This window comes from Anarrhichthys ocellatus, unplaced genomic scaffold (genome assembly GCF_004355925.1).
Source record: "Anarrhichthys ocellatus isolate YVR2014 unplaced genomic scaffold, GSC_Weel_1.0 scaffold21, whole genome shotgun sequence".
Classification (NCBI taxonomy): domain Eukaryota; kingdom Metazoa; phylum Chordata; class Actinopteri; order Perciformes; family Anarhichadidae; genus Anarrhichthys; species Anarrhichthys ocellatus.
The window spans coordinates 350,433-361,673 of NW_022280051.1; the positions used below are offsets into that span (position 1 = coordinate 350,433).

The window sequence follows — 11,241 nt, forward strand, 5'->3', positions numbered from 1 at the left end:
TGCCACAGCAATTAGTAACACATCTGTATTTGATATGTTATGGTCCCTTAATTATACTATGCATACTTTTGATGAACCACGGCATGTCCATGTACAACCCAACCCATGTATTATACCTATGACTGTAATTGTTGCAATGTCAAAGCAAATAAAAGCGATTGAACCCAAGCTTAAGATTCTAAAGATGAAGAATCGGGGGCTTTTGTTTTTGCCAAAGTGAGCAGTCCCTTAACACAGGAGGGAATGGCTGCACAATGATCAAAACCCTGTGTCACTACCACTGGGAATAACCAGTGTTCGGCAAAAGGCTGATAGTCTTCATACTCAAGCAGTTTCATTCTAAACTTCTCTCAAGATGCACACACTCCGAAGCGCAAGCAATGCAGTGTCACAGAGAAGGGAAGTGACAGGTTCACTGTTGCAACATGAGATCTTTTAAAACATCCTCTGACACACAGAAACACCCGCTTACATACGGCTCACACACACACACACACACACACACACACACACACACACACACACACTCAAACTGAGTTACAGTCATACCAGTCATAATTCAAGTGATGAGCCTGGAGTGAAGCTGTTACATAAAGGAGGAAGGGGAAAGATTCCGTAGATTTTGCTGAAGTGCCCTTGATCAAGGCACTCAACCTGCTGCTTAATCTGTTAGATTAAGTTGTACCACTGTGAGAAGCCTCTTGGTGCGTGGGTGTGTATACATGTGTGCAAAGCAGAGGTAGAATGATGCAATGCTAATGAGTCAAATCTTAGTCTCTAGACAAGTGCGAGGGAGTTTCATTCATGGTCTCCACAGCAGCAGGTGGTTTGACTGCTTCTCCAGTGGATTTTTATTTATCGACCATTTGTTGTTTTAGTTTGATCAAATATTGAAAACAAAAGCCTGTCATCTCGCACAGCAGACACAGCCAGCCTCCGATTGTATTTGTGTCAAAATATGAATTACACGAAGGACAGTCTGGGTTTAGATTCCCGGATAGATATGTAGATTTTACATTATTATCATTGAAGAAGATTTCTCAAACACAATTAGAAAACCGATCCTGGTTTTATTTGTTTTGTCATATCACGTTCTCTTTGCTACTGTAAAATTGGGCTTTTGATGTTCTTCTGAAAAAACTTAAATAAGAGAGTGACAGGGACGCCTATAGCTTGCCTGCCTGAGCTGAGTTTCGACAAGTTCTCCAACCTGCTGTGGCTTGTTTGAGAGGCCACATTCTCAGTGAGGTGGGTCAACAAAGGGTTACACGATCTGTCAGTTCTCTAACCTGCATCCACACACACACACACACACACACACGCACAAACTGAAATGCACACACACGGATGTTCATTTGAATATAAAGAAACCATCGACTGCTAAGTATGCAAGAACAGGTTTCAACACAGACAGACCCCTGGAAACACACACAAGTTGTTTTTTTGTGCAAAACTCAAATTCACCCATCCAGAAGTGATCACAGCTGAAGTTTCTGAGGAAGAGTTGATCGCATGCACACATACCGCCTCAACAGCCCTTATTTGCATGTTTCCCCTCTGCACATTATTGGTCATAGTCTTTTGCCTAATCGTGTGTTTGCATATGTGTGTGTGTGTGTGTGTGTGTGTGTGTGTGTGTGTGTGTGTGTTGGTGTGAGAGCTTCAGAACCAGAAGCAGACATGCATTCATGCTACATGCATTCCCTCAACATGCACATAAAAAAAACACTGTTAGTGTCACAAACTGTGCGACAACCTCCCTCTGTAAATGCAAATGAGTGTAACTGTATTTTGAACAGATCGGGTGATGTTCCTCCGCCGAAAAGGGTCAACCGAACGCAAATCTGAAAAGGAAATGATTTACTGTTATCAGTGAGGTGTGAAGATAATATGTCACAACATGTTGTTTTTGTCAATGAATATAGCCAAAGGGAAGGGAGCAAATATGCAATGTAGAAATTTCTGAATGTAACATTAATCTGTTGAATTTCATCACCACTGTCGTGACAAAAAGAGCTGTCCTTCTGATATTAAAGAATGGGCGGATTCACAGCCTGTTTTTGAGTTTGCACGCCAAAGCGTTTCTTTAGAAATCATGAAATCCATCACAGAGTTCGGTGGAAGGCGGCAAAACAAGGTGGAGTTTTGATTCCAGCGTATTTGACGGAAAGATGAAACCAGGTGACAAAAGGGTGGGGGAGGGGGTTCCCAATGCCCTCCATGTCAGCGAGTGAAAGCTTATGTTGTCAGAAGCTAATGAAATCCAGCTGTTTGGGTCAGTCACCCTAGCCAGACCTGTTGCTTCCTTCAACATAAAGGTCCTGTGACTGCCTGCGCCGTGGACAGCCATGAAGAAATTCCAATTACCTCAAAAGCTTTACATGACATTCAGGCATTACATTGACACCCAACGTGACTTGCAGTGCAATGATTACAATATGCTGGAATAAGCTTCAGTTTCTCCTAGATTGCTCAAAGACATGAGCCAATGACAGCTCATTCCTGAGTCAGCTAAAGATTAGCATTTTTTACCAGCAAAGTGTGATTCACACTGATATGTTCTGCTCTGTTGGGCACATGGAAAGTCACAGGCGTAGCGTAGCTGCAATACTGAGCAAATTATCTCACTATGAACAGTGGAAGCTTAGATAACGGCCATATTTGATAAGATAAGGTTTCACAGCCCATTGGCCAGAGTTGATTTTATGGCATATTGGCTGCTTTTGCAAAAGAACATTTGTATAAATATCTGAAGTAAGTAGAAAGTGTGAAGCATGTTTTTAGCATGCCATTGAATGGGCTTATAAGTGGGCCAGCTGCTAATGTAAAAGTCCTCACAATTTCATGGGAAATGTGTCATTACGCTGAACAAAAAGAATAGTTAGAAGCCTCAGGTTTTGTGCCGACACAGTTATATTTCAAATTACTATGGAACCCACTTTGAAAAACCAATTCACTTTGAATAATGGAGCCATGAAACAGTTGGATGCCTGATAGGAAGCGAATAGGTCTCAGAGTGATTGCTTTTCATCGATTTATTTATTCACAGTGAGAGAATGTTATGCTCCAATCAGGGGAATCCCTCTTTGGAGTGTTTTCATTTCAAGGGCCTTGGTGTTAAGTTGTTTGGACCCCTGCAGTCGAAAACAGACGGGAAGTCCCACGAAGGAAAGTGAACAATAGTGTGCAATATAGGGAGTCTTCCTCCTATTTGAGGAGGTAGACTTACATGTACGAGCAGGATGAAAACATTATCCTGGTCTGATTATCGTTGCCAGAGGCGCTGCAGCTCAATATCAGGATGTGTAGATCTAATAAACAGACGAAATGTTGGATTCTAAAGTGTCCTGATGTGCACTGACTTTAACCTTTAGACCCAAAGAAAAACAAAAAATATAGAATGAAAAACAGCCCATGATCATATCGTTTTATATACTTCAGGTGATTCCCTCTGTTTACTGCAGTAATCTGTCATAAACTAGAGTAAAACAATATCAAGTCATTTTAGGATTGTTAGACCCATTATAATACATATGTGCCTAAGAAATATTGTAGGAATGTCATAGTTTAAAAAAAAATGAGGAGTCAAGAGCTTGTCTGACACTAGTGGTGATGAGGGCGTCAGAGAGTGAGCAAGTGAAGGCCACACACACACACACACACACACACACACACACACACACACACACACAAACACACACACAATGAGAGAGGAGAGACTGAATGAACACACACGAGATAATTAGGCATCATTAAAAAAGGTTGACTATGGATGTGTCATACGTGACACTGCGGGTTGTTGAATGGATACTCAGGATACCGGAGTACTGGAGTTTACTGCTGGCAAAATTCTGTTAAGACAACCAGAATAAACCGTAGTGCTTCCGGTGTAATCTTTCAACATAAAACTCCTATTAATGAAAATGAAGCAGCCCCTCCGCCAAAGAGTTTCACTTCAGAATAATGTGATTTTGACTCAGCGTTACGAAGGTAATTTTTAAAGTGCAATATGACTTTGACATGACTGTATCCATGATTTTTTATTTATGTATGCTCATGTTTAGGGAAACCACATCTATACAATGATATACAAAGATATTTTAAACAAGAAATTGAATTATCCAGTAAGTTAATGATTGCAGTTTCTTAAATCAGCAAATCATTTGAATTGGTAAATGTAGGAGAGGAATTAAACTAAAAACATAGTTTCCTACAACAACCTGATCAGTTAAAAAAAATAAAAGTCATAAACTACACACAGTGACCCACAGTTATATCTCTTTATTTTTAAAACATATAATACTGAATGTCTGAGAGCTCACAACTGTTGTAGCAAACCAGAAAAAGAAGGTGAGAGATGTTTCCTCTCCTTCCCCGGCTCTGTTTGTTGGACACAGCAGGTTCACAGCTGGATCTCTGTCACATCAAACAGATGCAGACTGCGGCCACTGCTGTCCTCAATTAAATAATAACAACACAAGACAAATAAGAGGTGTGGCACGAGTAAATAGCGTGAGAGCTGCTGCAGGATGTCCTCAGAAAACACCCATGTGGCCTAAAACAAAGTGATTATGTACTCAACAATAGCACTATTTTGTGGAGTAGATTAAACACACTTGGGTGGATTTAATGGAGTCGCTCCCGGTGGTGGAAAGTACATTTACTCACAGTACTGTACTAACGAACACATTTGAAGTACTTGTGCTTTACTTTAGTATTTCCATTTTATGATACTTTATGACATAGAAGTCAGAGAAAAATATTGTCCTTTTTACTCCACTACATTAATCTAATAGCTTTTGTTACCAGTTAAATTGCAGATTTAGATTAATGATAGAAATAACGATAAGACTTTAATGATCCCTTGGTGAACTCCACAATCTACCATAAGCCCCTCCTTTACCGACTGCATCATTAAAGTACTGTGCATATTAATCCATCCATAACTATGATTAAATAATATCATATACACTATTCTGAAATGGGTCAGTCTGCATAATGAGTATAATTGGTACTTTAAGTAAATTTCGACGCTCATACTTTTGTGAGTTTACTAAGTAAGACTTCCACTGGTCGTTCCTCTACGCACAGACCTGACCAGTGCGTTTTGGATGATAAATCGTATTTGTGTTTTAATTTGAAAGAACGAGCCCTCTTCCTGTATCGTCCGGCGGTGCGCTTGACGCGACACGTCTGCGTGAAAGCCCTGCCGTCCGCCTTGTCGAGTCATCGCCAGAGAAGAGCAGAGAGCAGACGAAGCCGCCGTCCGATGGCTTGAAAACGGGGAAGAACTGTGGATCACAGCGGATTTATTGCGCCACAGAAGCGAAACGGCGGTCACGGGAGCAGACTACATGTTGCTGCGGATGAGGATAAAGCGCCTTTGAGTGAAACTCTTGCCTTTTTTTTTTTTTGGTTGCGGCTGCAGACCCGGACACAGACAACACGGAGACAGACTGAAGTACCAGAGCCGCCGCGGACACCAGCGAGCGAACTTGGCTTCTCTGCCCCGGTGGGAGGTGTCTGTCTGTCGGCTGCGGCTCGCTGCACGTACCGCTCACCACCACGCTGTTGGGACCTCTTTTTTTTTTTTTTTTTTTTTTTTTTTGTTGGTGAAAGGATAAGCTTGTAGCTAAGTTATGTTTTTGTAAATAGACAATTTTTTTTCGGGCAACCAACTGTGACTTTAATGTGACGCACTAAAGTGACAGTGCGCGTCGGAGCGGACCCTCCACTGCAGAGGAGTAACAGGCTTTCACATCAAGTTTTAACCTTCGTTTTTACGGAGCCAATACTGCTCACACCGATGTAAAAGGTAACGGTGCATTTTTGGGGGTGTCGTTTCATCATAAACGCTTTGTACGAATCGTGACTGGTCGTTGCTTGTGTCTTGTTTTGCCTGTGGGCAAAGTTAGCTGCATAGCCTCAAGTTTTTTTTGTTTTTTTTTGGAGTTCCTGAACAGGCAGTGAACCTCTCACTGCACGTATCTTTAGCTTCAACTCTCTCCAGTAACTTGCACACCTTTTCTTTTTCTACCCATGTAACAATCACATGTTCACACAAGTTAAAAACACATATTGTCATAAGTTCTCTTACGGCTCTCGTGCATTTTCGCAGAGAACTTTAATTGCTCATGTGCTCATTTTAACCTTTAATGAGAGCAACTTAAAGAATGCAATTAATCAAGTGTCGGCATGGACTGGTGACGTGTTGGTGATCCCGATATCAAATCCTTTTTTATTGTATTTTAATGATAATGTAGACTTTTTTTTTTTTTTTAATTTTTTTTTTAGATCCCAGCCATCTACTTCTTCTTTATGTAAAGCACGTTAGGCCACGCGACGCTGGCCATGCTTGAATGTTTATGCGCGTTATATATTTGCAACAGAGGAACGGACAGGTGTGAAGATACTGTATCAGAAGAAAGTTACATGATACAAGTGCTGCAACTCAATATTGACATATTTTTTATATATTCTTTTAATACATTTGAGCGTTTGCGTGTTATTGTGTAAGCTAGCAAGACTAGTTTAGTTCTGAAAGGAACTGATGGGTCGAAGCAGCACACCTGTGTGTAATTAAGTGTACATGCATACCTACTTAAAATAGTCAGCATTTACATTAGTTTGAATTATAATGTTGCACACTGTACATTGAAATTGTCAGACTATTATATCTTGGTTATTCAAAATTTAAAATGAATATTTGATTTATATTATATTTATATTTGCCCTTATGTTAATGTTAGAGTAACACCTAACACCCCCTAGCTGTTGTCACTGTAAAAACAAACTAAACTAAACCACGTGTCATAATCATAACAAGTAGGCAGATGATTTGTTTTCTCCTATGGTTGAATACATCGCCTCTCTTAGCCCAGAGGGCAGTCGGGTGCCATTAAATGCAAAATTGGGATCATGTCAAGGAGAAGCAGACAACCTGTACATAACATATCATTATGCTAATAGTCAAATTGCATATAAAGCTGCACAGGACCTATTGGAAAGGTAGAAACCAGCCGTAAGGCACATGCACCTACTGTAGCCTCTTCAGTGCTCATCCCTCACCCACCTCCCTTAATTGAGGCAATATACAGGAGCCTGTGGGGCCCACATTACTCTCTGGTGCTGTGCATGGTCACTACTAGAGAACCATTAAGACGCATTTAACCCAGTGAAATTTAAAGCATGTGTCATATTCTGTGTTGCAGAGCAATCTGACTTATTTACACGAGATTATTCTGGCTGTCTGGCAGACTTTGTTTTGCTATTAAGTGATCATCACACACCATCTGGGTTGATATCATAAAGAGGTTTGTGCAGTCTACAGAGACACGTACAGACTATGCAGAGTCGCTTAGTGCAGTTTAAATCCCCATTCATGGGCACAGATCTAATTGAAGAACCTCTATAGATGACTAAGTGAAAATGTGACGATTATTCTGCGTGTCTCTTTGTTGCCGATAAGGCTTCCTTGCGAATAAGACTTGTGAAAACCTGTTTTATACATGAGTTAATGCACTGTGAAGCCGAAGCAGCTGCTGCACCTCTGTTCCAGTGCTACCGTGATAACTAACAGAGCAGACGTTATCTCCAGGATGTTGTGTAAGGCCAATTCAGTAAGCGTATTCCTTACCAATTAGTTTTCTGTAATGCAATATGGCAAAGTGATATATTGTACACTCTGTGTGGCGGTTCGAGCTCCATCACTCTTGAGGCCCCCCCCCAACCTTGAGGTCAGCCCGGCAGTGGTGACTTTGGGCTAAATTTGGAGCGTGGAGCGATTAGGCGCTCACTCTGCTGCATCACTGCATTAACTACACGGGGGCAATTGGGGAGGGGGATGCAGATCTCTTTCTTGTTAGCGAGCTTGAGTTGGAGATTAAAGGTCGTGCTCAACCCAAGTAAAAATATTCACTGATGAAATCCCAAACAAAGAGTTGTTTTGTGGACCCAAAGTCGACCTAATTTGGAATAATTAACTGCTTAAGACGGTGCTTTAATTAATGGGACGCCCTACTTTTTCTTGTCCCGGTCTAGTTTTACCTACCGACTTGTTTAGAAGCATCCAAACAAGGGTCTGATCTCTGCTTGGTGTTTTGGTGGAGCGGACAGATTTGTGATCCGCTACCAAAAACCTGTGGCAGCATTTGGCTGATTTCTCACCCGGCCTCTGTCACTCGTATAGCGGATCGCTGGCCAAATGGTGGTAAAGTGTTACAGAATCTGGTAGCGATGTTCTACCAGCCACTTTGGCAATGAACCAAGTATAATTTGGGGGTCCCTTGAAGTTGTTTGGGTCAGTTAAGTAGTCCAGTGAAAGCAGATGGTGAATTAGAAAATATAGCTCCATCTTACAGCTCTTTTTTCTCTCTTTTTATTTCCAGTGACGAGGGCCGAAGCGGATCAAGCTGGGCCAGGCTAGGCCGGGCTAGGCCTACCTAACCCTACTGTCTGGCCTCTACGGGCGGGCCAGCAACCTCTCTGGGGAGTCCCATCTTCAGCGAGTACCGGGGGGCTTCAGCCTGTTCTCACAGAAACTTCACCAGACCTCCACGTCAGGCCGTAACGGATTGGATTCCAGTCGTGTTTTTGCTTCGTCAGCTTTTTGGGCGGCCGTACCGGTCTGTTGTTTCTTCTTCCATGTCGTGGATGTCCCTCTCTGGATGTTGGCATCAAGATGGATTCAGGTGTTAATTTGACGGTTGTCACCTCGTTGCAGTGCTTGCACCCCCCCTCCTTTGACTGTCTTTCACCCCTTCCCTCCCCATTCTTGAAGCGAAAGCTCCTTCCTCTCTCTCGGGGCTTCCCTGAGCCCTGCGCAGAAGGCCCTTGTAGGAACTGTAGGTTGTCTTGTTGAAACGGTCGACCCGAGCAAAGAGGAAGTAGAGTTGCCCATCCGATTTTTTTTAAATTTTTTAAATTTTTTTCCTTTTCCTGGAGTTTCATCGGAGGTTGGAGAGCTTTTCATTTGAAAAAAGAAGCTTGCTAGTAGAGATTTGTGCCCGCATTAACACAAATAAGTCCTTATTTATACGTACAGAATTCCTGTTTTGTTGTCTGAGCCTCGGGAAAGAATGTCTGAAAGCAATAGCAGCGACAAAGCGGTGAAATTCATCGCCCCGGCCCCCCCTGCTCCTCCTCCTTCTGCCTCTCCCTGTCCATCATCCCAGACCCCCCATGAGAATGTGAACGGCTCTGCCAGTTCAGACTTGCTCGAGGTGGACCAGCTCAGTGTGCAACCCGAGGTCCAGCGTCGGCGCCACACCATGGACAGAGACTCCAGAATAGCCGAGCACCGGTTCTTCCGCCGAAGTGTCATCTGTGACTCCAACGCCACCGCTTTGGACCTGCCCAGCAAAGCTGCTGTGATCCTCACCTCGCCACCGGACTGTGAAGGGCCTCCCGCCTTCTTCCTCCTGCCGCCCTCAGGTCCTGGACCCGGGGCACAAGACGCCGAAGGCGGGGATGTCCCGAGAGGCCCCCATGTGCAAAGCTCGGCCCTTCAGCTTGGTCTCGGCGGAGCAGTCGTGGAGGGGCACGTAGAAAATGCCGAGGAAGATTCAGGTGAGGGCGGCATCACGCTCGCTGTTCCCACCATTAGCAGTGTTGTTCAAGAACTTAGTGCAGGCGGAGCATTAAACGAGCCCACCCCGACAGTATTGGATGTTACCGACAAAACGGTGGGCAAGCAGCCCGACGTCACATTGCGTCCCAGAGGGTCGGAGGACCCCCGACAGGTGGCAAAGGACGGAAAAGTGGTAGAGCGTGTGGATAGCGTTAGTAGTCTGACCAAGGAGACGGAGGAGGAGAGGGAGCTGGCGAAGATACGGGCAGAGCAGAGGGAGGCCGAGAAACGAGTGCAAGAGGATATAGAGGAGGTGGAGACAAAAGCGGTGGGGACGTCACCGGATGGGCGCTTTCTGAAATTTGACATCGAGATCGGAAGAGGGTCCTTTAAGACCGTGTACAAGGGACTGGATACAGAGACTACTGTGGAAGTGGCATGGTGCGAGCTCCAGGTGAGTCCAGACTCGTGAAACTGTCCCCTCTTCAGTGTCTATGCCCTGTCTCTTCATCTGGCTCCGATTTTAATTAAATGTCACTTTGTGGTTGTCCCGGAGGTGTCTGGGTTCCATCTGCGTGCTGAATTTAACCTCTTTTTTTTTTCCTAAATGATGTCTTGCATGTCCTATTTTTACCGTGAGATGGTGGAGTCACTGATGTGTGAGAACTTCCTGCTCAACCAGGTGCTTTTCTGTGGAAATGTTGACAGAGTGATATCATAATCTGATCCGGGACTGAGATACTGGTGCATGTTACATCCTGGATGAAGCGCGCGTTAGAAGTTTTGATTTTTGATGCATTTCAGATAAAGCGTGACTAGTTTATAAGGGCCGTAGTCCCGACTGTTTCAGCAAAGGGCAACAGTGAAGACAACATTTTGAATCGGATGCTTTCTATCAACATGTTTGGTTGTTATTCAGAGCAGAAACAATACGGTGGTTCATGCTCAGAACTTGTCCTTAACGGGAATACTTTAGTTTTGAATCAATTTTGTAGTTGCTTTGCGTTTAATTGCACGTTTAACCCTTGTGTGTCTTGAGTGAGCGGATGGGATTGCTGTGCTACACTGACATCACAAAGTCATACTCGTTATATGTGACAATGTTTCAATATTATTTATTGTCATTGCAGAACAGGGTTGCACATAAAAATGCAGTTTTTAGTCTACGTTTGCTACATAAGAAAACGACCAAAGTTGATTACACATGGAGGATGATTTAAGGAGTCTCACAGTCTGAGGAAAGAACCTGCTCTGAAGTCTGCTAGTACAGCAGCTGCTGCTTCTGTTTGACAGATAGCAGCAGCTCAGAGTCTCTGGTATTAAAAAAAGTGTGTGAAAGGATGATGTGGTGCATCCTGTTACCACCACCACAAGTAGCCTAAATGAGTCTCACCTGCTGGTGTCAGTTACTGTATGGTGGCAGGTTACGTCCCAGTCGCTCCAGTATAGTTTCTCCGTGGCCATAACCTGACTGGTCGCACCGGGCAGCTCCCAATCAGCTCATATAGATGGATGCATAAAGGTCAACAATTAAGACGGAATCTTGCACACCGTGTGAAACAGGAGCCCGGACGACATAGTTCACCACAGGATGCGGTTGCTGCATTATGGTGCTGCAGAAGTTGCTGTGTGTGTGTGTGTGTGTGTGTGTGTGTGTGTGTGTGTGTGTGTGT

The 11,241-nt window shown here is 43.7% G+C and overlaps 1 protein-coding gene across 11 annotated transcripts in view; it reads left to right on the forward strand.

Annotated features, from left to right (window-relative positions):
* The first annotated feature begins 5,206 nt into the window (after positions 1–5,206).
* The window catches only part of wnk1b (WNK lysine deficient protein kinase 1b), a 73,326-nt gene continuing 67,291 nt past the window's right edge, over positions 5,207–11,241 (forward strand). For 6 of the 11 annotated variants that reach the window (XM_031859254.1, XM_031859255.1, XM_031859257.1 and 3 more), the window contains exons 1-2: positions 5,207–5,815; positions 8,388–10,022. In XM_031859254.1, coding sequence (XP_031715114.1) covers positions 9,078–10,022 — 945 coding nt within the window. In that variant the 5' untranslated portion in view covers positions 5,207–5,815; positions 8,388–9,077. The remainder of the gene's footprint in view (positions 5,816–8,387; positions 10,023–11,241) is intronic. The other 5 variants (XM_031859261.1, XM_031859262.1, XM_031859260.1 and 2 more) reach the window with 3 other exon arrangements.